General features: G+C 57.5%; 1 protein-coding gene and 1 long non-coding RNA gene across 9 annotated transcripts; both read right to left on the bottom strand.

Moving 5' to 3' along the window:
* Positions 1-506: 506 nt before the first annotated feature.
* On the bottom strand, positions 507-1,501 carry LOC115504429. The gene is made up of 2 exons (XR_003965693.1): positions 1,217-1,501; positions 507-1,134 (listed from the first exon to the last, which is right to left on the bottom strand). It is a non-coding gene; the product is annotated as an uncharacterized LOC115504429 (long non-coding RNA).
* A 1,480-nt stretch (positions 1,502-2,981) lies between these two features.
* Positions 2,982-27,176, bottom strand: TBC1D24 (TBC1 domain family member 24). 8 transcript variants are annotated; one of them, XM_030300242.1, is made up of 10 exons: positions 21,435-25,564; positions 14,942-15,026; positions 11,506-11,625; positions 9,201-10,278; positions 8,558-8,575; positions 7,885-8,043; positions 6,736-6,799; positions 5,667-5,762; positions 5,228-5,450; positions 2,982-4,857 (listed from the first exon to the last, which is right to left on the bottom strand). In XM_030300242.1, the coding sequence occupies exons 4-10, from the start codon at positions 10,163-10,165 to the stop codon at positions 4,703-4,705; spliced, it is 1,680 nt and encodes a 559-aa protein (XP_030156102.1). In that variant the 5' UTR covers positions 10,166-10,278; positions 11,506-11,625; positions 14,942-15,026; positions 21,435-25,564; the 3' UTR covers positions 2,982-4,702. The 8 variants fall into 8 exon arrangements, with proteins under 8 accessions (XP_030156102.1, XP_030156101.1, XP_030156099.1 ...); XM_030300241.1 differs by having other exon boundaries at positions 14,942-15,023; XM_030300239.2 differs by lacking the exon at positions 21,435-25,564 and adding an exon at positions 15,207-15,899 and having other exon boundaries at positions 14,942-15,023.
* Between the last annotated feature and the right edge of the window lie 143 nt (positions 27,177-27,319).

The raw sequence follows: 27,319 nt of genomic DNA, 5'->3' as shown, positions 1-27,319 counted from the left end.
CCAGGCTCTGAGCCATCAGCCCAGAGCCCGACGCGGGGCTCGAACTCCCGGACCGCGAGATCGTGACCTGGCTGAAGTCGGACGCTTAACCGACTGCGCCACCCAGGCGCCCCACGAGTAGGACTTTTTGATACTGGGCTTCACGTGTGACAGGGACCCGTGCCATTCTGGACTGAGACTTTGGACCGGGATTCCTGACGGCCGCTCCCCTCACTGCTCACACCGGCGGTGTGCGTCCTCGTGATGGGTGCTGAGAACAAGCATAAACCAGATCAGGAAGGACTCGGTTCGCTCCGGCCACTGCACCAAGTGCGGGAGGGGTGTCTCCTAAGGGAGAGAAACTTCTCTCTCAGGATCAGCTAGCGCAGGCTTTGAAAGTCGCCTTCAAGGGAGTAATCCCCCCTCGTGCCAGCTCGCCCTTGTCCTCCGCGACCGTCAAGGTAGTCACCCCCAGAGATGACGCACCCACGATCCCCCAGACCACTGACACGTTTTCACACCAAATATTTCAGTGTTGTCCATTAGCTCTCATTGATTTTCATTTAGGACTCAAATGAACACTGACCAACCACGTTACAAAATCCTTTATTTTCACTCTTCCCAACTTAGACTCTGCCGCAAAGCCGACGTTCGGTCGCCACACGCCAGCGTATTTTCACTTGGTCTCACGATTCTTTGCGACACTCGTTCAGATGCTCCATTTTCCAGCCAATAACCGGCCTGCGCAAGAATGGAAGGTAAGATCATCCACACGACTTCCTCCTCTTCAGTCGTGAGCTCGCTTGCTTTTGCTGAGGGGAGTCCTCTGCGAGTCAGCGCACCTCAGCGTGAAGTCGAGCAGGGCCCACTCCCGGCCTTCACGCGGCCACGGCGTCCCCGGGCCAGACCCGACTTGCAGGCCCCCACGGTCAGCGGTGCTTCTCACCGATGAAATGGCTTCTGGGTGCCCAAACTAACTGGACAACTAGGGAACACGCTGTGGATTCAGCAATCCGAAGCAGGTTTTTAACAGCTGGTGCGTCTCCGAGGCACGTCACGGGTCAGCGTGTCTGCGTGACCGCGTGTCCACTGATTTTGCTTCTTCGGTCGCAAACACAGTGTTAAATTCCGTGCGGCTGGGTCAAGTGAGCACGTCTGCAAGTGTGTGAGGCATTTCATCTTTAGCAGCGAATCACGTGACACCGTGCCTAACTTCAGGGCACAGTCTGACACTAACCTGATGAAGAGCGTGATTCTGTTTTATGCCAGGTTATTTTTGAAGATCCACACGCTTTCCTGCCTAACTTAGACGCTGCAGGGTCAAGCGCTCGTGAGGTGTCCTTGGTGCTCCTGGCTTCACCGGGTAACTTCCCCACGCAAACGGGGCATTTGGGCGAGGACAACAGTCAAGATGTGAATCCATGTTTGAGACCGGGGGTGTGCTGGCTAATTTATTTTTTTGACCAGTGTTTAGTCTTGTGAATTTTTTCTTAATGTTTATTTTTGAGAGGGGGTGGAGAGGGACAGAGAGAGAGAGGGAGACAGAGAACCCAAAGCAGCCTCCGTGCTGTCAGCGCAGAGCCGGATGTGGGGATCGAAGTCACAGGCTGTGAGATCATGACCTGAGCCAAAGTCGGACGCTCAACCTACTGGGACACCTAGGCAGCCCTAGTCCTATGAATTCCGAAGTCACTCTGGATTTAATAAAAATGTAAATATCTATACAAATTAAAACTATTCCTGGTACAGAGAACGGGCTGTGGGAAAACTCAAGGAATCTGATTAAATCTGTGGTTAATAGCATCATATCCCAATATTCATCTCTGCTTGGATACATGTGCTGTACGAGGCCTCTGAAAGCTTGGTAGGGCCCATGGAAACCCGCTGGGCCACCTCTGCATCTCATCCATAAATCTAAAATTATTTAGAATGAAAAGTTACAAAACCCAAATCTGGTAAATAATAAATACTAAAAGACACGATACAGGCCTTATGGCTTCACAGAATCTTCAGAATTTTCTGCAACAAGTTGCCAGGAGAAACTCAAAAAATTAAGCACCCCGCTTATAAAAGTAGGAAAGGCTGAAATACTAATTTCAATTCAGCAATTAAAACTCTGAAAAATTCATAATACAAATGCCTTACTCTTGTATTATAAATTACTTTTAAAAAACTGACGTTCTGAAGCCCTAAACGCATATAGTCCACTTCAACAAATTAATTTAATGAACTGATTCAAACTACGTTCTGTTTTCTTTTTAAGTTTTATTTAAGTAATCTCTACACCCAGTGTGGGGCTTGAACTCACGACCCCGAGATCAAGAGTCGCACAGCACACTCTTCCAACTGAGCCAGGCAGGCACCCCTCAAAATAAACTTTTAAATGTTTCTAGAAAAACGGGTGATAATTCATCATGCAATTCCATAAAAATTTGGCTATTTTTAACATCAAAAGCTAATTCTAGGTAATCAAGAAGAAACAACAGAGAATATTAACAAAACGTGTTCTGTTTGGGAACACCTGACATCGCACAACAAGAATAAATAAGAATTAAAAATGAAGGTAATAGTCACATACCTTCTAGTTCAGCAGGACAGCTCGGGAGACAACGTCAAAGTGGAAGAACCTGGGCGCTGCACGTGCACACAGAGACCGCACGCTATAGACAGAGACCCCGTGACTAAGCCATCATCTCCCTCCTGGGCTGGATTTCTTCGAGGGCCAGGTAGGGGCCTCAGGGCAGCCACAGGGACTCCTCCAGACTCACTCACCAGCAAAGAATTCCCCAGGCTCCAGAAGTTTGCAGAGGGAGCCACGCAAACAGTGCTTGGATATACCTCCAGTGGCTTACAGAAGGCGGTATTCAAAGGCCCTCAACACTCCACTGGTGACGCAGACAGGCATCGTGAAGGTGCAGCCTCCTGTGCCCCATTTGGTGGCCCGCCCAGGGGAGCCCCTGGAGGCCCCTCTGGTTGAAGAGACCAGACTTGGACCCTCAGAGTTCATGTAACAAGACCGTGTTTAATGAACACCAAAGTTGCGCCACAGGAGGGCTGGGGCTGGGGGGGCAAGGGCTGCCGTGGTGTGTTGCGGAGGGGGGATGAACTGTGATACTGCCTCCCGGCACCTCTCCACTCACTGGAGACTCACGCGGTCCCCCTCAGAACCTCTGAACAGTCCCACGGGGACAGCGGTGCAGGATGACTGGCCCCTTTTTACGGTTGGGGAAAATGGGTTCCAGGCAGGTCCACGGGCTTGCCCGAAGCCACACAGGGCTCCTGGTCCTTCCTCCTGCGCCACGGCGGCCCGGCTCAGAGGAGACTGAACTAGGAGGGCCAGTGCCCCACAGGAGGCCCAAGCAAGATGGAGACAGCAGAGGCATCACGCGTGGGGACACCGAGAGGCTGGCTGCAGCCACGTGGGGGCCAGGACCCCAGCACCTGTGGCCCAGGCTGCCAAAGCCCCCAGCACGGCTGCTTGGGTGTCTGTCTGTCTGCTCCCCCCCTCCCGCCCCCTCCCCGGGTGCCCAGGCCCTCAGGACCAGCTGAGGGAGGGCATGGGGTGGGAGGTCACTCCCCACAGCACCCCCTGGCAAGTCTGCACGTGGTCCCTACAGTCTGCAGGGTGTGTGCAGAGCCAGGTGGGGCAGGGAAGTGGGGGACAGGCCGCAGCACGAGGACACCACACTGTGTAGCCAAACACAGGGCTGTGAGAGGCACACAGAGGGGCATGTGGTGAAGGCGCCGTGTGGGAAGGATCTGGGGAGGGGGGGCCCGGCAACCTGGGGCCCGTGGGGATGGACAAAGACGAGCATGCCACGCTGAGGAGTCTGGACAGGATCCTGGGGCCACTGCAGGGACCGAGGGGAGCAGAGGAGGCCCCCCCTCCCCCGCAGAGAGGAGGAAGGCTGAAGAAACCCCCAGGGGTCTGGGTTTCTCTGGACAAGCCTGTGGAAATGCAGCTGGCGGGTTTGGGGTCAGTGGCAGAGGGCCCGTCCCTGGGCCGTCCTGGGCAGCCTCTCCAGTTGTGAACCCACAGAGAGGCCCCGCAGGAGCGTCAGGCTCTGAAACACGAGGACACATAACGTCCTCTCCAGTCCCGCATCATTCCGGCTCTCCCTCCCTCAGGAGGGGCCCAGATCCTGCCCTCCCCTCTTTCACCTTGCAGCTCCTGTCCAAGAGGCGGCCACAGGAGGCCAGCACCAGAAGAGGACACTGGGTGAGAAGCCCTGGACAGTGGGAGGGGATATGGACAGGGGGCAGCCGCCAGGGCGTCTGTCTCTCCTGGGGGGCCTTCAGCAGCCCACCAGGTAGCAGCCTCAGGGCTCCGTTCAGAGCCATGCTAACAGGCCCCAGCAGGGGGCGCCATGGACCCACACTTGCCGGAAGGTTCCTTCTGCCTTTCGGAGTCCCCACCTCCGCACCAAGGGACTAAGACTCAGGGGCTGCAAGATGCAGCCCCTTCCAGGCGTTGGGCACAGGACGCTCCACAGAGAAGCAGGGCCTGAGTCCAAGCAGGTCTGCGTAGGTCTGAGTAGGGCAAGGCTCAGCCAGCTGAGGCCCGGGCACCCCTTCCCGGCCCAGCACCAGAGCCCCAGCTGCACCCACATGCTGCCCACCACACGGAGGGGGGTTCTTCCTTTACTGCCTGCCCCATGAAGAGGGGGCCACTGCCCCACCCCCACCCCACGGTGACAGCTCCGTCCCCACGTGCGCAGGCCTGTCACTGGGTGTCGGGGTCTTGGAAGCCCCAGGCCTCCACGGCAGCGATGAGGAAGTTCTCAGAGCAGAGGGGCTGGTTGTTGAAAGTATCGCAGTGGCCGGTGCGGCCCCGGTTCAGGTCCCCATCGATGTAGAGCGCTTGGCCGCCCCCTCCACCTGTGGGATGCTGGGGTCAGCGTCTGTCCCTCTGTCCAGCACTGCCCCCTAGAGGCTCTCCTCCTGCTCCTCAGCAGCCCCGCTTGGATGGGGACCCCGCCCCAGCCCTGCCAGAGACTTCTCTAAAACCACAGGGCTGGCCTTCAGTCCCCCTGGCTGGGGCCCCCCGCCGTGCACCCTCCGATCCCCGCTCCCACCCCCGCACCTGCTCCAGCCCCAACAGTCCCGGCTCTCTTCCTCTGCCTGCCCCTCACATGAGGCACCCGCCACGGCAGGGGCTTCGGCTCCCCCCACGACTTCGCACCCATCTCCTGGGCTACGTGACCGAGGGCAGGGAGGAGCCCAGCCTGGAGTGCGGGGAGGCGCCCACCTACGATGAGGCAGTCGTTGCCCCCAGCCATGAACATGGACTCGGTCTTGGAGGGCAGGTTGAAGTGCCGCGCGGACAGGAAGGGCGAGAGGCGGTCGGCAGGGTCTGAGGATATGGGGCGGCCGAGAGGGGATGGAGCGGCAGCGGCCTCCGAGGACACTGGCTTGGTCAACTCCGGGTGTTTGATGACCACCCACTCGTAGCGCTGGACCTCAGGCTGCAGCTGAGGGCGGAAGGGCAGCGTGAGTCACAGGCACACGCCCCCCACCAGTCTTTATCGGGGCCCGGGCCGGGGAGCCGACTGCACCGGGCAGACGAGGCTCGCCTGTGCGGTCGATGGATCACAAACAAGGACGTGGGGAGGCACTCTGTGGGGGGAGCACTAGGAGGAGTGGGAGGCAGGGTCTCGTGAGCAGGGCTCCCAGCCGGACTCACTCACCCTGAACACGAAGCACTCTCCCGTCCCAAAGAAGCCCACTTTGCCTCCAAACTTGTTCCTCTCACTCCAGTCTGTTGACAGGTAAGCCCCACACACCTGGGGAGAAAGGCCGGTGGTGTGAGGCTGTGCCCCACCTGCAGGAGCACCCTCGTTCAGAGCCTGCTAGGGCTCCCAGCCCCCCCCCCCCCCGCCGTGGTGGTCACCGATGGGGGGCGCTGTTGGTGTGCCCGAGGGCAAAGGGTGGAGGTGGACAGTGGGGTGGGGAGGTCAGAGTTTGCAGGGCATGGGGCGGGCGGTGAGGGTGGGTGGGTGGCTGCCTCCGCCATCATCAGCGTGTTTGGGATATTTCTGTTTCCCTCCTTGGCCCTCAAGCATGGGAATGAGCCCACTTCCACACTCTGACTTTGGGCATCAACCCCAGGGATGCCCCTTACACAGAAGCTTCTGAGAGGTGACCCTGCTCGAGAATGTTCCCTAACCTCCAGCCCGCCAGCAAAGTGCCGACTCAGTCCTTGGAGGGGCTGCAGGCGGCGTGGCTGCAGGCTTTGCCCGAAGCGTCTGACAGTGAGTCACCTGCTACAGTGCAGACGTCCAGGCTCCTCCTGGAATCCCAGACACGGAACCCGGAACCGGGTGAGGAACCTACCACTCCCGTGGGTGCAGGTGTGGGAGCCACAGAACCAGGAGCCTCTACCGCGTGCACACGCCCCTAGGATGGGGGCACGTGAGTTCCGACTTCCCTGGGTGCCTCAGAGCACTTAGCAGAGGACAGGGCCCTGAGAGTCGCCTGTCATGGGTGGAGGCAAGGCCCTGCTCGTGGGGTATTTGTGCAGGGCTCGCTCCTTGAAGCCAGGCTCTGTGCCACCAGGCTGCTCAGCAGGGGCCTGGAGCCCCCAGGGAAGCGAGAGGCCCTGGGTGGTTGGGGGTCAGATGGAGAGGTTGGATTCACCTCTCTGTGGAGGGTGGGCTCCACTCTGCGCCCCTAAGAGAAGGAAGCCTGGGTGGAAGCTTCAGGGGGGCACCCCCACCCCCGCCCCAAGGCTCATTAGTGGCAAGGGCCTCTCCTCACCTCCTTTTGCGTGGTCTTGATGAGCAGGAGGGTGGGCTCATGTCCTTCACACTGGAAATAAAACCTGGGGGCAAAGACCACACATGCCAGGCTTCCATCCCACCTCTGTGCCACCTCTGGCCACAGCAATCTGGCGCCCATAGCATCTGAGAAGCCCAGGCTGTCTGGGGGAGACGGGTCTGGGAACTGTGCTTCCTCATCTCCTGGGGACCAGGTGTGGTGGCCAAGGACCCGGCAGCACCCTGGCCCAGACATTTCTTAGCCAAGACGGAGCCCGGGCCTGGCAGCCTCAGGGCCGAGCAGTCAGCTGGCCAGGACCGTCAGTGCTGCTGCGATGTGGGGAAAAGCCGCATGACGGACGGCCCTCAGCGGGCACAGCCACGTGTCAGGAGCTTCAGGGAAGCAAAACCCGAGGAACCTGCTCTCGGAAAGCTCACAGGTGCCCGGGGGGGCCTGAGCCTGTGGGACACGGAGTGCACGAGGAGGCTGGACACAGCATCCTGGTGGCACCAAGTGCCCGGAGCCTTCATGGCATCCCTGGTGGCCCAGCCTGGCTGTCCCACAGCAGGCCTCCCACACAGCACAGAAGCAGGGACCAGGTGAACGTGTCTTCAGCTGTGCTGTAACAGTCATGTGGGCTGGGACAGCTCTGCCTATGTCACCTCTGCGGGGTCACCTGTGACCTGAGCCAGAAGCTCCTGAGGCGACCTGCCATCTAAGGCTGACTGGGGCCGAACCCGGCAGAGCTGCCTCGGGAGGCAGGGACACCCCGGACTCAGCTGTGGACCAGCCAGGTGGGGCTTGGGCAGCAGGGGCCCAGGGCCTACCGCCACAGGTCTTCCTGTGCTAGGGTGAAGTTCCTGTGTGGGGGTTCCACCTCCCAGGGTCGTCACACCTACACAGGAGCCTGGATCAGTGCTGTGTATTCAGGGCAGCGACCCCTGAAGTCTGGGTGGCCGGGGAGTAGGAGAAGCCCAGAAAAAGGGGCTCTCAATTCTAAGGCCCCTGAGGAAAAGGCAGGTAGATCCCGGGGCCCATCCCCAGACACTACCCACACTTCCGGGGTGTCTCCACGGCTTGCTCCGTCCTCCCGTGTGTCAGGCCCTTGGAGCCCGTGCCTCGGGCCGCTGCCAGGCTCCGGGGTGTTACCTGGTCAGGCTGTACCCGTGCTGCAGCGAGGAGAAGAGCAGGAGGGGCTGGCAGAGGGCAAAGCGCTCAGGGACCCACGACCAGATGTCTCTCATCTCCTTCACACTGACGATCTCTGAGTGGAAGTTCTCCGCGTGCACCGCCAAGTGCACAAACTGCCTGGGGAGAGTGGGGAGGGCTCAGAGTGCAGCCCTGACCACGCCCTGGCCACGCCCTGGCCACGCCCCCCGCCCGGGAGCAAGTTGCGGAGCCTCTCGCATGAGCTATGCCTGAAGGGGGCTTCTCTGCTCTTCCCGAGGAAACGGGACTGGGGGAATGTGGGGGAATGGCGCTGAGCCCTGGAGCCCCGCTCCCATCAGCTACAGAGGGGAGAGCACTCAGCCTGGGTGGGGACAGAAGCACGTCTTCTCTAATGAATGGGGACACAGAGTGAGCCGGCTCTGACAAGACAATGCTTCAGAGCCGGCCAAGCACGGACAGACAGCACGTCTGAGGCAGCTGAGCAGGCAGGCAGACAGACAGACAGACAGACAGACAGCTTGAAGAGCAGCCAGGGTTTAAGGCAACATTGCCAAACCCAGCCCCAAGAGCCAGAGAAAGCAGCTGGGCCCTGGGAGAGCCAGGACGGGAGATGGAGAAAAGCCAGGAATGAAGATGTGGTTTCCAGACCTACCTTTTAGAAAGTGAAACACTGAAAAACAGGGGGAAGCAACGGACACAGAGAAGAGGAAGAAAAATAAAACAGACAAGGACAGGTTAGTGGCAAATACTGACGGCCAGGACGAACCTGCCTTTGGCCCAGGAGAAAGGCCTCCACACCAAGGGCTCGGTCACGCCGAGATGGTGTTGGGACACCGTGGGCCCCTCCCAGCCTGGCTTCCCAGGGGCGGTACTCGGGGCAGGGGGACATACCCAGCAGCCGGCAAGGGAGCACAGACCCCAGGTGGGGGACAGAGCAGGGGCTGCTTTAAAATGATCTGCGGCAGTCAGCCGGGCCCACCGCCAGACCTTCTGACTCCATGGTCAGCACCCAGCGTCCATCTCCGCCACCGGCCTTGACCCTGAAGGCAGGACCCTCCCTGCACCTTCTGTACCCGCAGCTGCCTGAGCAGCCTGTGGCTGTAGCCAGAAGGCCCCCTCCTCACTCCCATGGCTTCCTATCCACGCAGGGCTGGCTGCCGGGAGGCAGACCAGGAGCCTGGCAGGACTAGCTCAGGCCCCAGCCCCCAGGACGCGTCCCACCTCCGCCCTACCCTAGTGGGCCCCTCACCTACCCAGGGGCGGGCCACACCCAAGGCCCCCAGGGGCCTGCCTACCTCTTCTGCTTGACGGTGATGCCTTTCTGCTTCAGAGCTTTCTCGTTGGCCATCTGCAGGAGCTGAATCTCCTTCCGGGAGAAGAGGCGGATGGCAAATGCTTTCTCCAGCAGCTTCTCAGGAGACACGGTCTTGGCGATATCCCTGACGAAGGTGCGAATGTCCTGCTTCACGCTGTCTGACTCGAGCGGCTGCCCAGCCCTCACCTTGTGGAAGAACTTGAGGATCGCCAGCGCCACGCGGTACAGCACCTTGTAGCCTTCCACCAGGAACACGTCGAAGACGCGGGCGAAGTGGCCGAGGGGCAGCTCCCCGAACAGCCAGCGCTGCCAGTCCGCGTAGACCTGCAGGACGTCCTCCGACACGGCCACCATCAGCTTGTGGGCCGCCTGGCAGTACTTGTTCACCAGGTCCCCAAACGTCATGCAGGAGGACTCGAAGGCCAGGAAGCTCTGATCCACCAGCTTCCGGCTGGGGTCATTGCAGGCCAGGATGCGGCAGGCGTTCTCAAAGCACTGGGCCTCGTCCGTGCTGTAGTGCAGCAGCAGGGCCACGACCGCGGGCAGGGCGGGGCAGAAGGACACGTCGGGGAACTGGTTGGCGATGCACAGCAGGATCTTGCGCACGGCATCCTCGCCCCGCGCGTTCAGGCAGTAGCTGGGCACCTGCGTGTTGTCCACAAACTCGGGCAAGGGCAGGCTGCTGCTGCTGTGCTTGCCCACGATCTTGCCCACGATGTCGCTGTACACGCTGGCGTCCGGCGTGACCGTGCGGCAGGGGATGTCCCGGATCAGGCGCTGGTACACCTTCCCCCGCAGGGCGTAGCTGCGGGCCCAGTAGCCCTGGCGAGCCAGCTGCTTCAGCTCCTGCGGCTCGGTGCAGCTCAGCTCCTTGGGGCCCAGGTCCTGCACGGCCGCGTCCATCCTGTCTCTGTCCACAAAGCAGTTGTAGCCCGGGGGATCCATGGTGCGGGGCGCCCAGCACGGGGATCCCAGGCTGCCGGGAGAGGCACGGAGCGGCTAAATCCCCCAGCCCCGTCTCCTAGGCTTTGCTGCTGACCTCTTTGCCATCCTGTACCCTGTCGGATTGAAAGTCAGGCTTAATGTACGCATAGGTTATATATTAACCATATACGACAGTTCACATTTATTTTTTTAAATTTTTTTAATGTTTTTATTTATTTTTGAGACAGAGAGAGACAAAGCATGAGCAGGGGAGGGGCAGACAGAGAGGGAGACACAGAATCCGAAGCAGGCTCCAGGCTCTGAGCCGTCAGCACAGAGCCTGACGCGGGGCTCGAACTCACAGACTGTCAGATCGTGACCTGAGCCGAAGTCGGACGCCCAACCGATTGAACCACCCAGGCGCCCCGAAAGTTCACATTTTAAAGAGCACGTTTTTATTTTCATTTTTCTATGAAGTATTAGGAGGGCTTCTACTTAAAACAAGTGGAGGGGCACCTGGGCGTCTCAGTCGGTTAAACACCTGACTGTTGGTTTCAACTCAGGTCATGATCTCGCGGTTTGTGGGTTCGAGCCCTCCGTCAGGCTCTGTGCTGACAGCTCGGAGCCTGGAGCCTGCTTCGGATTCTGTCTCCTCCACTCTCTGTTCCTTCCCCTGTTAGCTCTCCCTCCCGCCCTCTCTCTCTCTCTCAAAATACACAAACATTTAAAGAAAAACAAGATGACTGGATATTTTGAGAAGTCACTATGAACTCTGGAGTAGAACTTCTTTTCGTGCAGTTACTGGAGTAGATCACACAGATTCTGAGTAATGAGAGCCTAAGGCTCAGATCCCAGAAGGGCTAGGCCAGCCAGATCCTGCTGAAGACAACTCTCTGCCGGGTGTGGGCGGGCCCCCCAGCCCTCCTTCCCCCCCCAACACCAGGGCGGGGGGGCTCGCTGGACAAGAGCACCCCAGCCAGTTAAGAGCTGCCCAGTGTCTACTCCCTAAGGCTCCGGGCCTATGCAGCTGCGCCGAGCACAGCACCACACAACTGCTCTGCCCCACCGGCCCTGGGTCAGAAGCCACAGGCCAGCCCTGAGCTTTCTAGAAACGCCAGCTGAGTTTCAGGTAGGCCTTCCAGAGAAGACTTGCTGTGGGGGAGTAAACGGGAGGGCTGAGAAAGAAACAGAAGGTGTCACTGCTTCAAAATTAAGACATTTCTGGGTCCACAGGAGCCAGAAGTATCACACTGGGGGGTCTGGTGCTGTCTCTCCATTACGGGAAACTTGTGAGATCCAGGCGGACGTTGCACACAGGGAAGGTGTGCTGACACACCCAAGAGCAGCGTGTGCCCACGCACCTCAGACTAGCCTTTCTGCCTGGGACAGTACAGGGTCCAGAGACGTCATAACGGTTTGCTTCAGCAAGTTTCAGTAGATGGCCAGATCATTCCAGTTTCTCCTGCATCTGTAACATTCATCTGAAAATACAAAAAGGAAATAATACCTTAAAAACGTGGAGTGGAAATTAAAGAATTATAGTCTAAAAGCTGTATATGTGAGAAGCCCCTCAGTGCAGTGTGGCTTTTCTCACTGTGGGAAAACATATGTAGAATTACCAGGGTAACCGTCTCTGAGTCTACGGAACCGTGGCAGGAAGTGCAGTCACACTGTGCCCTCACCACCACCGTCCCCACAACTCTTTCGTCTTCCCAGCTGAAACTCTGCCCCCAGGACGCATGGACTCCCCCTTCCCCAGCCCCTGGAGCCCACCCTTCTCCTTTCTGTCTCTACCAAGGCAACAACTCTAAGAATCTCACAGAAGTGAAATCACACACATTTGTCATTTTGTGACTAGCTTATTTCACTGAGCATAATGCCTTCAAGGTTCATCTAGGTTATTTTTTTTTCAATTTTTTAAAATGTTTATTATCTATTTTTGAGAGGGAGAGAAAACAAGTGAGGGAGGGGCAGAGAGAGAGAGGGAGACACAGAATCCTAAGCAGGCTCCAGGCTCTGAGCTGTCAGCACACAGCCCCATGAGGGGCTCGAACCCACGAACCATGAGATCATGACCTGAGCTGAAGTCAGACACTCCAACTGAGCCACGCAGGCACCCCGATTCATTTATGTTTATAGCATGCATGTATCAGGATTTTTTTTTTAAGATTATTTTTTAGAGCAGTTGCAGGATCACAGAAAAGTTGAGAGGAAGGTACTGAGATTTCACACATACCCGCTCCCTCGTCAACACCCCCCAGGGGAGCGGGGCATCTGGTCCAGCTGAGAAACCTGCATTAAGACGTCATCATCACCTAAAATCGGCAGATTCATGAGGGTCTGCTCCCGGTGTGCATTCCAGGAGTTTGGACAAATGTGTAACGACACATATCCTCATTACAAAATCATACAGAGTAGTTTCACTGCCCAAGATACCTCTGCACTCCACCTACGTGTCCTGCCCCCCCATTTACCAGAATTTCATTCCTTTTTATGGCCAAATAATACTCCATTGTGTGACCAGAACACATTGTGCTTACCCACTCATCTCTGAGTGGACACGGGCTGCGGCCACCTCCTGGCTATTTGTTGTAAGTAACACTGTGAACACCGAGTGCCCGGGTCTGGTGGAGTCCCGGCTTCTGGCTCTTTTGGATACGTATCAGTTGACACTGCTCTTTATGTATTTTTTTTTTTTTTAATTTTTTTTTTTCAACGTTTATTTATTTTTGGGACAGAGAGAGACAGAGCATGAATGGGGGAGGGGCAGAGAGAGAGGGAGACACAGAATCGGAAACAGGCTCCAGGCTCTGAGCCATCAGCCCAGAGCCCGACGTGGGGCTCGAACTCACGGACCGCAAGATCGTGACCTGGCTGAAGTCGGACGCTTAACCGACTGCGCCACCCAGGCGCCCCTTTATGTATTTTTTTTAATGTTTACTTATTTTTGACAGAAAGACAGAGCGAGTGTGACTGGGGGAGGGGCAGAGAGGCAGACACAGAATCTGAAGCAGGCTCCAGGCTCTAAACTGTCAGCACAGAGTCTGATGTGGGGCTTGAACCCACAAACTGTGAGATCATGACCTGAGCCGAAGTCAGACGTTTAACCCACTGAGCCACCCACGTGCCCTGACAATGCTCTTTTTTTCTTTTTAACTTGTCTTATTTTTTATTTTTTAAAATTTACATCCAAATTAGCTAGCATATAGTACAACAATGATTTCAGGAGTAGATTCCTTAGTGCCCCTTACCCATTTAGCCCACCCCCCCCCCCACAACCCCTCCAGTAACCCTCTGTTCTCCATATTTAAGAGTCTCTTCTGTTTTGTCCTCCTCCCTGTTTTGATATTATTTTTGTTTCCCTTCCCTTGTGTTCATCTGTTTCGTCTCTTAAAGTCCTCATAGGAGTGAAGTCATAGGATATTTGTCTTTCTCTGACTAATTTCGCTTAGCATAATACCCTCCAGTTACATCCACGTAGCTGCAAATGGCCAGATTTCATTCTTTTCGATTGCCGACCAATACTCTGTTGTACATTATACCACATCTTCTTTATCCACTCATCCATCCATGGACATTTGGGCTCTTTCCATACTTTGGCTATTGTCGATAGCGCTGCTATAAACATTGGGGTGCATGTGTCCCTTCGAAACAGCACACCTGTATCCCTTGGATAAATGCCTAGTAGTGCCATTGCTGGGTCGTAGGGTAGTACTATTTTTAGTTTTTTGAGGAACCTCCATACTGTTTTCCAGAGTGGCTGCACCAGCTTGCATTCCCAGCACCATCACTGCTCTTATAGGAGCTTCCCCATAGGGAAGATTAACTAAGGTTTTGTGACAACACCCATTTAACACATCCCACAGCAGGACCTCATCCACAGCAGGACCCTGTGTGGGGCTGGGCTGGAGTTTCCCTGCTCAGAAGAAAGGAAGCTTTAATGGGAGCCTGGGTGGGTCCTAGATGGGAAAGTAGCCAGGGGCACCCCCTCATCCCCAGGCCCTGAAGGTTGGGCCTATGTGAACCCCCAGAGCCACACCCAGGCTGCACCCCACAGTCCCCATGTGCAAACTACCTATACTTTTCGTATGTATGTATGTACTCATTCATTCAAAGTAATCTCTACACCCAGTGTGGGGCTCGAACTCACAACCCCGAGATCAAGACTCTTGCGACGGAGCCAGCCGGGCGCCCCACCTGTAGGGTTTCCATCCCTCATTCTAGGCTCTGAGCCCATTACCCTCTAAAGGGGACCCCAGGCCCTCCCTGTCTGCGTGAAAAGCAGCAGCTTCCTCTGGGGGCAATAAACATGTTTATGAACAGAACAAGATCCAGGCAGGACGGCACCAATCCTCATTCAACTGGCCTCACATCCGGGTTGAATATTAAACTGGAAACTCCAAAAACCATTATCGCACCTACAAAGTTCCTTCAGAAGGACCTTCAGCGAGAAGCAGACAAAGCGTTACAGCAAGTAACCCAGGGACACTCTGGATTCAGGGTCTCCGAGGCAAGGACATGTTCAGGAGACCCCGAAAGTGCTCCCTGGACCCCCACAGGCCTCCTCCTAAAGTCCCCACCCAAAAAGAGACCTTGGCATTTCTGGGGCCGGGCAAACAAGGTTTGCGGTGACATCTTCAGGCATCTGTAAGACCAGCTCCAGGGTCGTTTCCTTAGTTGTTGTTTTTAAACAAAAAAGGCAAATAGTACGAAATTACAGAACAAAAATGTCAAGTCCTGTTTCAGCTATCCCCCCAACTGTCCCTGCTCTTGTACCGGAAGAGAATCACTACTCACATTTTAGTGCAAATCGCGCAAAGCCCTTTCCTTAGATTGACAGATACACTTATTCACAGCCAGGCTCCGCCGTTTGAGCTTGCTGCTGGGAGGGAGAAGCCAGAGGGCAGGAGACAGACCAAAAATTTAAAATCATCGAGTCGAACATCACGCTCTGGAGGTCAGCTTTGGAGCTGGTGCGCCCCCTCCGCAGGGACCCCTCCCCATGCCCCCCTGCACCTGTGGCTAACCCCCCTCCCCCCTCCCCACAGGAACCAGGCCACACCTGCTCCCCACGCTTCCACATCCCTTCCACGTCCCCCATCTGTACCCGGCGGTCAGGGGCAGAGAAGGGAGGCAGGAGCTAACGCAGAGACCATCCGGTTTTCGGTCAGTCAGGCCTGCCTTCCAAGTCCAGCTTTGGCGCTTGTTTGCAGGAACCTCACACAAGCCATGCCTCTTCCCCAAACGGCGGGTGCCAGTGCGAGACACGGAGCCGATGGATACGACCCACCTCGTGCAGCCCCTGCCGCTCACCCTCAGGGCTCACTGGCTGGGGTGTGAGGGCACTGTGCAGACAGGCACACCCCCCACTCACTTCCCCTCATCCGTCTGTGCTCTGGCAGCCCGGGGAGGGGGAGGGGATGGCCAGTAGGTGCCCTGGAACCCCGCCTTCCTTGGGCCTCCGGATGGGGAGGGAGGTATGCTTTTTCACCAGTAACACTGCACTCACCTAAAGGCCACCCCCCCACCATTCTCGGCAGGGGAATGAGGTGGGGGCGGGGCTGGCTTTCTGAGGGGACACCTCTCCATCAGCCCTGTGGGAGGAGGCTGACCCCAGCTGCTTGCAGCTCCCTGAACTTGGAATGGAGGCAAGTATTTTGTGTGTCCTGTCCTCGGTTCCGGGCCTAGTCTGCAATTCCGGGAAAATAGAAAAAATTCCACTCATCATCCTTTTGGACTCACAAGAAATGCAGACAGTGATCATCTCAGACACTGGGGACACAGCACGTCTGGAGGGTGACAGCTACTTTATTAGGGTGCCCGGGGTGGACCTCTCCCAATTTGAGCTGAGGTGATGAGAAGGAAGCAGCCGGGAGGGCAGAGGAAAGGTCACCGTGCACAATGTGGAGAGCAAAGGCCCTGAGGCAGGACCAGGCTGGTGTGCTCCAGGAAGAGAAGGGCGTCCAGTATGGCCAGGGCACAGCAAGCAAGGGGAAGAGCACAGGGACATCCAGGGGCCGGATCATGCACGGGGAGGAGTCTGGATTTTCTTGTAAGGGCAGCCAGAATCGGGGAAGGGAGGCGATCCAACCCATGTGCCAATTGTTGTGAGGATTAACTAAGTCGGCTCCGAGAAAGCACTCCGCCTAGCCTGGCACGCAGGGCAGCTCAGATGTCCCTAGGGCTTCTCATTACCGCCCCACAGGGTCTCCTGGCTTGGCACGGGCTCAGAGCCATTTGGGGAGTGACCGGGACCTGGTGGGTCAACACGCGATCGGTCCTGCAGGGGGGCCCAAGCATGGCTCCTCCTTGTGGGGTATGTTCTCCCACATCCCCACGCAAGTCCTCTGCTCTCTCTTCAGGGACAGTCCCTCCAAATGGCCTGCTTCCCCCACCCCTAGAAGCCCCTTCTTCCGGTGCTCTCACTTCCCTTTCCCTCACACACACCGGGCCTGTTTTCAGAGTTCAGGGTAGCTGTAAATAGGAAGCAAGAATTTCTTAAACGGAAATAAAACACAACTCTCAGTGGAAACGTGTGACCTCTCTTTCCCCCAAATATTATATTGCTATGTTGGTGACACTTTGGTCCAGCTCCCCTTCCTGTCGTGGTGACCACTATACCCTCGGGCCACGTACACCATCCTGAGTGCCAAGTCAAGTTCACATCAGGCTCCGGTGGATCTGCTGCATGGGGGGGGGGGGGGGGGGGGCCCCTTCCCACAAGCCCCGGGGGCCAGTTCCTGGGGAAGGAGCTCCTGTGAAGCAAACACCCTCACTGGGTACACCTCATGGAGTCAAATCAACTCCGCCCTCCAGGGCAACAGGAAGAGAAGGTGCCGGCCTGGGGTGGAGGAGCCCAGGCGCCCCAAACCTGTGGGCTCTGGTCTGTCGTGTACACGGTGGCCCGGTGGACAGGAGCTGGATGAGAGGGGAGAGCAGACACGGCGGGAGGGACGGTGGGGTAGGAGATGCCCAGCAGCAAGCCCCTGGCACCACCTGTTCAGGTAGGACCCATCCCACCCGGGTCCTCAGGGGCCACAGCGGCTGGCTGCCAATGGCTTCTGCTTTGCTTTCCCATCTCCCTTAACCCTGACAAGTCAGCAGTGTGGGGACTGGCTCCACGTTATGGATGAGGACACCAGGCACAGAGAGGGGCCCCTGAGTCCTCCACACAAGGTGGTCCATCCCAGGTCTGTCAGCCTCCGGGGAGCTCCCAGTGACCCTGCTGTGCCCACCACCCATCTCCCACTTCAGGAGTGGACAGTCACCTGGAGGGTCAGCCCCACCCAGGCTCCCTCCTCAGCACATGCAGGGCCAGCTTCTCAGGGTCTCACTGCTGTCCCCAAACACCATCCAGGATCTGAAGAGTCATGAGACCTCTGCATTTCCCACCTCTCGGGTGGGAACGTGATTTTCCACAACACTTGGATATCACAAACACAGATGTGCACACGAAGCCCAGGTGATTCCATCATAACCACTCACTGACACTGGGTGCTGTGCCTTCCTCCCAGGCCGTGCCTCCCAGGGGTCCAGCACACCATGGCTCCCCTCACCCCAAATTTTTATTCATTTGACAAACTTGTGTTGACATGACTCTTCTGTGCCATGAGAGGCCAGGCAGGGCAATGGGAGATGACCGAGGCAAGGTGTAGACTTCACACGAGCACAGCAGCAGGGGCGATGGTACCCCGAGTGTACAAAGATGGGGAGTCAGCCAGGTGCAGGAATGGGGATGGGCACATGGGGCAGACTGAGGCAGGTGGTGGTGAGTGGCCAGGGCTGAGAAAAGAGGGGGCTGGCCGATGGCCCTGCGTGCCACCTGCACTAGGAGACTGGACATCACCCCATGCAAGGGGGACCTCTAGGAGAGTCTCAGTAGCAGGTGGCATGATCAGAGCCACTTTTCTTTTTTTAAACATTTATTCATTTTTGAGAGTGAGAGAGACAGAGCATGAGCTGAGAGGGGCAGAGAGAGGGAGACACAGAATCCGAAGCAGCTCCAGGCTCTGAGCGGTCAGCACAGAACCCGACGCGGGGCTCGAACTCACGGACTGTGAGATGGTGACCGGAGCTAAAGTTGGACCTTAACCGACTGAGCCACCCAGGCGCCCCAGAGCCACTTTTTTTTTTTTTAAGTTTATTCATTCTGAGAGAGCGAGCGAGCATGCGCACACTCAAGGGCAGGGGAGGGGCAGAGAGTGAGAGAGAGAATCCCGAGCAGGCTCCACCCTGTCAGCACAGGGCCCGACACAGGGCTCGATTCCATGAACGTGAGATCATGACCTGAGCTGAAACCAAGAGTCAGACATTTAACCAACTGAGCCACCTAGGTGCCCGATCGGATCCACAGGCTGGAAAAAAAACAACCCTGGTGGCTGAGAAAGGAGGGCAGAGTCCAGAGAAGAGGCATGAGAAGGAGTGGGATAAGGCCAGCCCCTGAGTGGACCCAACACACTGCCCAGGGGTGGACTCCACCAGAAGAGGCGACCCAAGGCAGAGACCCAAGCCAAGGACAGAGAACCTGGCCCAAGGCAGGGGTGAGTTGGCAGAGCGGAGGGAAGTAGGCACTCACCAGGATCCTGACCCACCCCCACCGCAGAACAGCTCAGGCTGCCAGGGCTGGGCCTGCTGGGCCTTAGTCACCGTGCACAGGACAGGGCGGCTGGTGTGACAGCTGTGTCTCAGCTCTTCCTCCACAGCCTGAGCAATCCCACATCTGTTCAGGGAGCGGGACCAGGAAACAAAGGACGGAGAAGGAGGAGGCTGTGGCCCCAGCTGCGTGTGCATGCGCGTGCACGGATGCCCTGAGTCCCAGGAGAGAAGGGACGGCAGGACGGGGAGGGAGAGGCAGTGACGTGCTTGGTTCTGGGCCTGCGGAGCTCCACGTGACAGGGAACTGCTCCCCTTCCCAGGCAGTGCCCCCGAGTGGAGTTCAGAGCTTTCCCCATCTCTAGGTGGCCCCTCAGCCTTAGAGATCATCATTCCCTCTCAAGGTGGCGCCTGCAGAAAGGCCAGGGTGCAGCAGAACCAGGAGCCCCTCGACACGTTCTTGGCACCAGAGTCCGGCACGCAGAGGTGACACCGTCCCTCTCCAGCCCCCCCAGGGTGTCTGGACCAGAAAGACAGAACCATCACGGGACGTGTTTGCTGCCTGAGACTGAGATGCTCCGAGTGCAGAGGCCACCGGGCCAGGCAGGGAAGACAAGCCGCGTGGGAGGGGAAGCGGAGCCTCCGGGGAAGGAAGAGGGAAGGAGGTGGGGGGTCACGACATGTCCCCGAGGCTGTCTGGCTCACACAACCCAAAGGGGCAGGGATAGGCCTGGGCACTGGAGCAGGCCTGGAGTGGGGCATATTCCAAGGTGGGCGATGACCACCGTCTCCCACTACTCTGGAACATTCTTCTCAAGTGTGAGTCAAATCTGACTTCTTCACAAGGTCCAGTCCTCCCACCCGTCTGTCGGGAGGCCAGGAAATGCCCTGTTCCCCCCCAGGAATCTGCCGGAGGCCACGGGGACGAAGCTGCAGGACACTGTCTGGGACCTGGGTGGGGCACACTCATCTTCCCATCTTCGCCCTCAGCTGTAGGACTCCCGATCGTGCAGATGGCTGGTGGTGACGGCGTGGCCCACTGGGGAAACCACGGTCACCGACCCCCCACATTCCCTTACTGTGCTGCCCCACATTCACCCACCCGACTCCCCCCTCTTCTTGCTCTGGAACTTGTCTGTGACACACAACACCCAACTCGTCACCCTCTCCCCGAATGTACCCTTTGTCCTTCTGGCCAGAGGGGACTCCCCCCTGACCTTAACCCCTCTGTCTGGGCTCTCCCCGGACCCTGCCCCCCTCCATCTGGGTTAGACATGACCCCCGCCCCCTCAATCTGGGCTCTCCCAGGACCCTCTATCTGGGCTCTCCCCAAACCCCACCCCCTTCTGTTTGGGCTCTCCCCGGACCCCACCCCCCTCTATCAGGGCTCTCCCTGGACTCTGTCCCCTCTATCTAGGCTCTCTGGACCCTGCCCCCCTTCTATCTGGGCTCTCCCTAGACCCATTCCTCCTCTATCTGGGCTCTCCCAGGACGTAGTCCTCCTCTATCTGGGCTCTCCCAGGACCCTGCCCACCCGCACTCATCCCAGCTCAAAGCCTTTGCTGCAGGGCATTAGAGAGCAGAGTAGGCACTCTTGGCTTGATGATCCCCAACTTTAGAAGCCTTTACATCTCTAACGCTTCATCCACATCTTGGTCAGCCCTGAAACGGCTCCACCCAGAGATGGTGTGTCACCAGCACCCTACTCTCGGAACCCCACCCAAGCGCTCTTTACCGTCCCCCCCGCCCCCACACGTCGTGACTCCATCTCCCCTCACCCAGCAGCCCCTCTTCGATCTACTTCCTCGCCCACTCAGCCTAGACCTGCCTGCCGAGCCCCTGGTGCACTCTCTCAGGCGCCAGGCACACCTACAGGAGGGGTCGGCCCTGCACACCATCCGTAGAGGGAAAAGATGATGCTGCCCTGGTCACGGCCCTCAGAGCCACCGGCCGGCACCCTCTTACCCTCCACACTAGCCGACAGCTGCACACCGCCTGTGGCCCTCGCCCTCCCGCTGTCCCTCCTCTCCACCTGACTCTGCATCCCGCACCTTGGCCCTGGATCTCACCTCCTGGGCACCCCAAGTCACCTGCCTCCTTAGCGCCCCCTCTCTGCTTTAAGAGCCCCTGTGCAGCTCCAGCTCCGTCTCCTCTTCTTTCCCTCCCAGTCAGGCTCCTGGAGAGAGCAGGGTGCACCCATCTCCCACCCCTCCCTTCTTGCAAGGACACCCTTGGGCTCTTATCTCCCTGAAGCAGGCGCGGGGGACCCCACTGCTCTCATCTCTCCTCTCCCTCCTGTGTCCGTCCACTCCCCTCTCAGCTCCCGCTTTCGTTCCTCCCCGTCTCTTAAATGTGGCTTTCGCAGGGGTCCACACTCCTCTCAGCCTGAAATCGTCTTGTGAGCTCAAGTCCTGTGACTCCAACTGCTTTCCTAAGCGTCTCTACCACTGTTGAGCAACTCGCAACTCACCTCTGGACGGCAGCGGAAAGCCTCCCCGGCCGCACCCTCCCGCGGGACCCAGCCCGGCGCACGCGCCTCGTTGAGAAGGGGACCAGGCAGGACACACCGACCTGCTTCCCGCCTCTGCCCAAATGCCCCCTCCTTCACGGGCTTTCTCTGACCTCCCAGGCAGGGCCAAGGGCGCCCTCACCGAACTCAACCCCCTCCTGGCATTGGCACGCTGTTGTGATGACCTACCTGCTTATGAGTCCAGCTCTTCTAATACACGGTGATTTTTGAACCTGGGTACCTCACACCACACCCAGTGTCCTCAGGAAGGAGGAAACAAAAGAAAGCATCATGGAGACTCAGAAAAATCCCAAACTGCTTTAGCCCAAGAAGAAAATTTAATTCTAAATAACAAGAGGGAGCATTTGCCAACTTGTACGCGTGTGACCTTCCCAGCAGGCATGTTCGCACAACAGGAGAGCGGGCTGTGCTCTGTCGCAGCCCGGAGACACAACACAGGGATTTTTCAAATATTCATGGCAACTGGCATATTGCACAATGACCGCCGGGCGGCCAGTGACTGGGGAACTTGATAGTGGGCGCTTTGCTGCTGGCACACAACAGAGGGCACGTGCCAGGTACAAGGGGTGTGACCATTCACGAGGCGTTGATCTTAGCACAGCTGGCTGGCCTGTCTGCCTGTCTCCAGGCAGAAGTTCAAATGCAGGTCTTACCAATGGCATCTGAGCCTGCGGCATGGGACAAGGAACAGGTCCCTGTTGGCCACTCAAAACAGTTCCCTGTGTCCCTGGGGGGCAAAACACCTTTCCCCCAGCCTGGTCTGGTCTGCCCACAGGCAGGGGCTGAGGTTCGAATGGGGCTCTGTTAATTCAGGATCTTTACCTTCTGAGCAAAACAGGGTTCTCCCAACAGGTCTGGGAAAACACCCCCAGGGCACATGGTAAATAAGCTAGCAGCACAGAGTGAGACGCAGAAGAGAGCCCCGCCCCCGTCAGCAGCATCAGAACTCTGACTGGTCTGAATTCCAAACACGGTGCCTGGGACAGGTGTGCCTTAGACGGCTGGCCACAGAGCAGGTACTCAGCAAGTATTTTTAGACCTGACAACAAAGCTGGGGCAAGAGGGAGTCCTGCAGCTACAATGATTTAAATAGGTATTCAAAACACTTCCTGGGCGCCAGACTACCCGATGCTAGAATACAAAGATGCAAATTCTCAGCGAGCTTCTGCCTGTGGGACCACACCAACCCAGGCACAGGCGTGAGGAGAGGAAAGCACAGAGAGTCTGGGACCTCAGCTGGGTCCTGAAGGATGAGGCAGCCCTGGCCCAGGAAGCAGCAGCAACAGCACAGGCACAGGACAGGGCCTTGGAACACAGCCGCTGCGGGGCCAGTGAACCCCTCAGCTGTTGAAGAGGGCAGGGCAGGGATCGTCACTCACAGCGTGGATGACAAGACAGCTCTACAGACCAGCCATACAGGCTCCAAGAAGCCAAAGGGCCCAAGAACGAGGCCTGGGGTTCACTGGGAGGCACCTGCTCCCCTGTGCTGGACAGCGAGGGGTGGGCCAGCCCGGAAAGGCGGGAGAAATTAAGTCATAAACCTGGGTCCTTCTAAGGCCGGCAGCTCTACCAAGATACGAGGGCTAGAAGGATCCTTGTTGGAAAAGCAATCACTGAAAATGACTAGGGAATGCTGGCAAAATGATACCAGCAAAGGCTAAAGGGGCAGAGAGGTGAGGTGAGCTTTTGGCGGGAGCAGCCAAGGAGCTCCATCTAGAACACTAACAGTAAGGCACTGATTGGTGACAGAACACCCACAGGTAAACGACAACCCTCACTGCGAGGGGTACCCAATTAAAAGCGTGTAACCATTAGGCAGACACAGTTTCAGATGATGGGAAACAAGCCAAGCCGTGCATAGTGTGTTCCCAATCATCTGTAAAAGGAGAGGGCACGCTTGGGTGGGATGGAGGGAGAGCCCATGAGTGCTCGCACGTGACCTCTGCCAGCGGATCCTTGTGCAATACCCAGGGGAGACTGATAAGGTCCCACAGCCAGGCAGCGGGGGACAGAGCCGCACAGGACACAACAAGATCTTGTCTCCGGTGCGCTAAGTGAAGAGCATGTTCCGTCAGAGGCAAAGATAACGGCTAACAGCCCCCTGTGCATTTATCCAAAGGCCAGCCCAGCCCTGGGGGGGCCTACGCCTCCAGCCCGGTGGGGCCACATGACTCCTGAGGGCAGGTAGGGGCTCCTTTTGCAACACTGGCCTTTCCCCACCCTCTCCCCCTCAGCCCCCAGGTGTGGGAGGCAGCACCATACACATGCCCTCTGCATCCTCAACAGAGTCTTTCCCAAGTCCCGCTTGCTGCCAATGCTGATGTAACACACAGAAACCGGGGTCCCAGAAGGACAGCAGGGGGACCCTGAGACTTCTGTAACTTTGAATGCGTCTCTGGATCTGAAAAACACTTTCTTCAGCATTCTTCATGGTTAGAAAAAGTGTTTTTCAGAGATCTAACTGTAAAGAATGCTCCAAGAGGACCAACCCTTGGTCTAGAGAGAAACGAGTCTTTTGAGATGAGTGACAATCTGGAAGTTTCCCAAAAGGCAACTAAACACCAGGAAGGCCCTTGGAATCAATCATCTGACTTTGCACCTCTAGACTCTCACATTTTGCTGAGATCATTCGTTCGTTCTAACTAACAAACTGGGGCTCTGTGACAAATAAAAAGCCCACTATCCTGCCCCCAGGCCCCAAAAGGCAAGCGGTTATTGATTAGACTTCCACTGTCACCTCCCCGCTGCTGTACGAGAAAACACCAGCTGTCTCCAGACTTCCTTCTTCTCTTGCTTACTCCACACACTCTCCTGGTGAGGCCCACCCCAGTCCACGTGGCTTCAGCACCATCGGAAGGAGTCCCCAAAACGCGGTCGAGCCCAGGACGTTCTCCCTGGCTCTAGATCCACATATACCCACCTGCCACCGGGAAGCCTTACTTACTGGGAAGTTCAGCATCTGCAAACTCAGTGTCATTGCCTGCCCCCAAGCCAGCCTCCTTCCGGCACCCTCTGCCTGTGTCATGGCAATGGCAAATGCTGTCACCCAATCTTGGGAGTGTTCCCTACACCTCCTTTCTCCCTGACCCTCCCCAGCCCTGAAGCCACTTGTCCCAGGGGCCCGCTCTCCTTTCTGTCGCCCACCACTCTTCCTCTGTGCTGGGCCTACGTTTCAATAGGTGGGCAGCTTCCAACTCCGTGCCACCCGTCGCCAACCCACCATGGCCATCGACGCCCGGTCACCCCTGGAGGACACAATCTGATCAGTCACACACAACCCCAAGATATCCTGGTGGCTTCCCACTGCTCTCAGGGTAAAATTCACACTTGGGCCTGGAACTCAAGGCCTCTTCCGACCTGCCACCAGCCTCGCTTTCTCTGGCCTCACCTTCCTCTCTTCGCTCCACCTACTGGAGTCCCCACCACCCTTCTTGCAACAGCAGGTTGCGAAGTAGCTGTGCCCTTGTGACTTCAGGCAGGCATACGCTGCCCCCTCGCCCAGAAGGCCCTTTCCCTCATGTGGCCTTGCCACATCCATCATCTCCATCATCTCCTCGTTCTCCAAAACGTAGCTCACGTCCTTCTCCAGAGTCCCTACCAAAGGCCAGCAGAAGGCTACCCCTCTCAGAATATGGGCACACGGCCTCCTCAGGTGAAGTACGACTTCGGTAAACCTGTGCTGAAAGCTTAATGAAAGTTACCAAATAAAGAAATTCAAGTGGATTCTTCATAAAATGCCCTGGGTTTTTTTTTTTTTTTTTTTTGGTCTGTTTGTTTCCTTTGATATTATCTCCATTTGCAAAGTGACACTTGAAACAGCCACTGAAGCTGCTGCTTTGAATCGGAAAGGGCTTCTTTCTTCCACAAGCGGAGTTGTCATAACAGGAAAGGTATGCCTCAGCAGGTAAAACATTGAACAGGGTGAATGTTAAGTGCTTTTTTATAACCTGCTTCATTGTTCTTATGTACTTTAAAGCAGAAACCATCTCAAAGCAAACACTTAAATCCGTCTTCTGAGGCTAGCTCAAATGGTAACGAGAATTAGGAGCAACACGGTGTGCCCAAGGTCACTCGACCTGCCAGACAGTCCTGGCAGCAGTGGTCAGTGTAAGCCCACGAGGCCCACCTGCACAGGAACTTGCGGATTCAGGGGGGTGAATTTTATGACTGTTATGAGAAGCCTGCCTAGATGGCGTCTGCGTTTCCCCGAAGGTCACCCTTAACCCACACGAAAACTAGTTTTAGCATCTCGGTTCATTTCACAGCCTTTCAGAGAAACACTCCCCCCCCCACCCCCCCCCACCCCCCGGTCCATTCCATGCCAGACAATAGGGGACCAAAGATGAATGTGACATGGCCCTCGCCCTGTCCACGGGGAGAGGCAGGCTTTAAACAGAGCATTTGCCATCCGATAAGCACTTCGGGTAAAGGCTTTATCTGAGGGCTGAGAAGATTAGATGAAGGCCGACCTCCAGCATGAAAGGAAGTGCACATGAGGGTCATACCACTGGCCAGAGAGAACTGTTAAACCTTTGTGAGATTTCTTCATCTCTTCTTATCTGGGGTGGTTTCTCCCAGACTGGATCCCCTAAAATGAACAGACCTTGCAAGTTGGTCTCCAAGACAGTGAAGCAAATGTTTAAAAGCAGCTGCTACGTGCCAGGGACAGAGAGGGAAGATGGAAACCTCGCTCTCCAGTGGAGGAAACAAGCTACATCTGCCAAATAAAGGGGTGTTTTATTTTTTCTGCATTTGCCTGGAAGTCCCTGCCGACTCCAGAGCAAACATACATCAAAATAACAAAAACCACCTTGGACTGCCTCTATTGGCCCTAGAAAGGCAGACAGACTCCTGGCTAGGAATCGGAAGCTGGGGAAACACGGAAATGGCAGCATCACAGCCACGAGGCCCACGCCACCCGAGCACGCGGCTAACCTAACAGTCTACCTGTGCCTCCCCGCAGCTCAGGTGGCTCTTAGACAACCTTTGGCCTTTAATGTCAGGCCAACGAGTGGCAATCCAGGAGACCCAAAGCGACCCTTTCTGCACTGAGTGAGGTCATCAATGAAAACCTCTTGCCAAGCCACCAGCACCCCTGCCCCAAAAAACCATGACCAGGTGCAGCCTATCCCCGCCCTCCAGCTGTGCTTACTCAAGGCTCAGGAAAGCACAGCGCCCGGGGCCCTGTGGAAATGCTTCCTTCTGCGGGCAAGGCCTGCAGGACAGCTGCCGCCTGGCACAGCAGCCCAGCCAGCCGAGGGCTCCGAGGCAGGGTAGACACACCAGTGGCAGGTGGGCGGGCGTGTCATCCTGGGGCAAACCGAGGGCCCAGAGGAAAGCACTTGCAGGTCTTCAAGGGCAGAACGTTATCAGAGAATCTGTTGCAATTTCGAGTCCAGAAGAGGACTTCCTACCCCCGCAGAGCCGGAAAGTGCCCGGAGAAAAAGCCTGACACGGAACAGCTCTTTCCGACGCTTTGCCCCGGGCCGGCCACCCACCACGCGGCTGATTGGGGGGGGGGGGGCGCCGGCCCTGCCCCCCGAGGTGGGAGTCCGGGGGGGCCGAGGTCGGCCCCGGTGCCGCATCGCGCCCTGCCCGGCGCTCGGTCCGCGGGGTCCGGCAGGGGATGGCGGGCACCGCCAGGCGGACGGCCGCGGGCCCGAGAAGCGCGGGTTCCGGACCCCCGACCTGAGCCGCGGCCGGCCCCCGCGCCCCGCCTGGGACGGAGGCCCAGAAGCCCGGCACCACCTCCCCTCCCTCAGCACTCCCCTTCCACCGTGACAGCCGGAGAACCGGCCCCGTGCCGGGCCGTCACGCCCCCCGCCCGCCGCGCCGGCCGCGCACCCACCTCCGCCCGCCGCGCCGCTTCTCCTCAGCTCTCTGTGCGACTGAGCGCGGGCCGTTCTGCGCACGCGCGCATGCGGCCCCGCCCCCGCCGAGCACGCGCCGCCGGCTGCCCACCCCGGGCGCCTGCGGGTCTCGGCCGCAGCGGGCTCTGGGCATGCGCGCTGGCGCCCCGCCGCGGGGCAGCGGGAGCTTGCGGCCGCCAGGGT

This window comes from Lynx canadensis, chromosome E3 (assembly GCF_007474595.2).
Source record: "Lynx canadensis isolate LIC74 chromosome E3, mLynCan4.pri.v2, whole genome shotgun sequence".
NCBI lineage: Eukaryota > Metazoa > Chordata > Mammalia > Carnivora > Felidae > Lynx > Lynx canadensis.
Note: the sequence above shows the minus strand (reverse complement) of the source record. Positions and strands in the feature narration are given on the sequence as shown.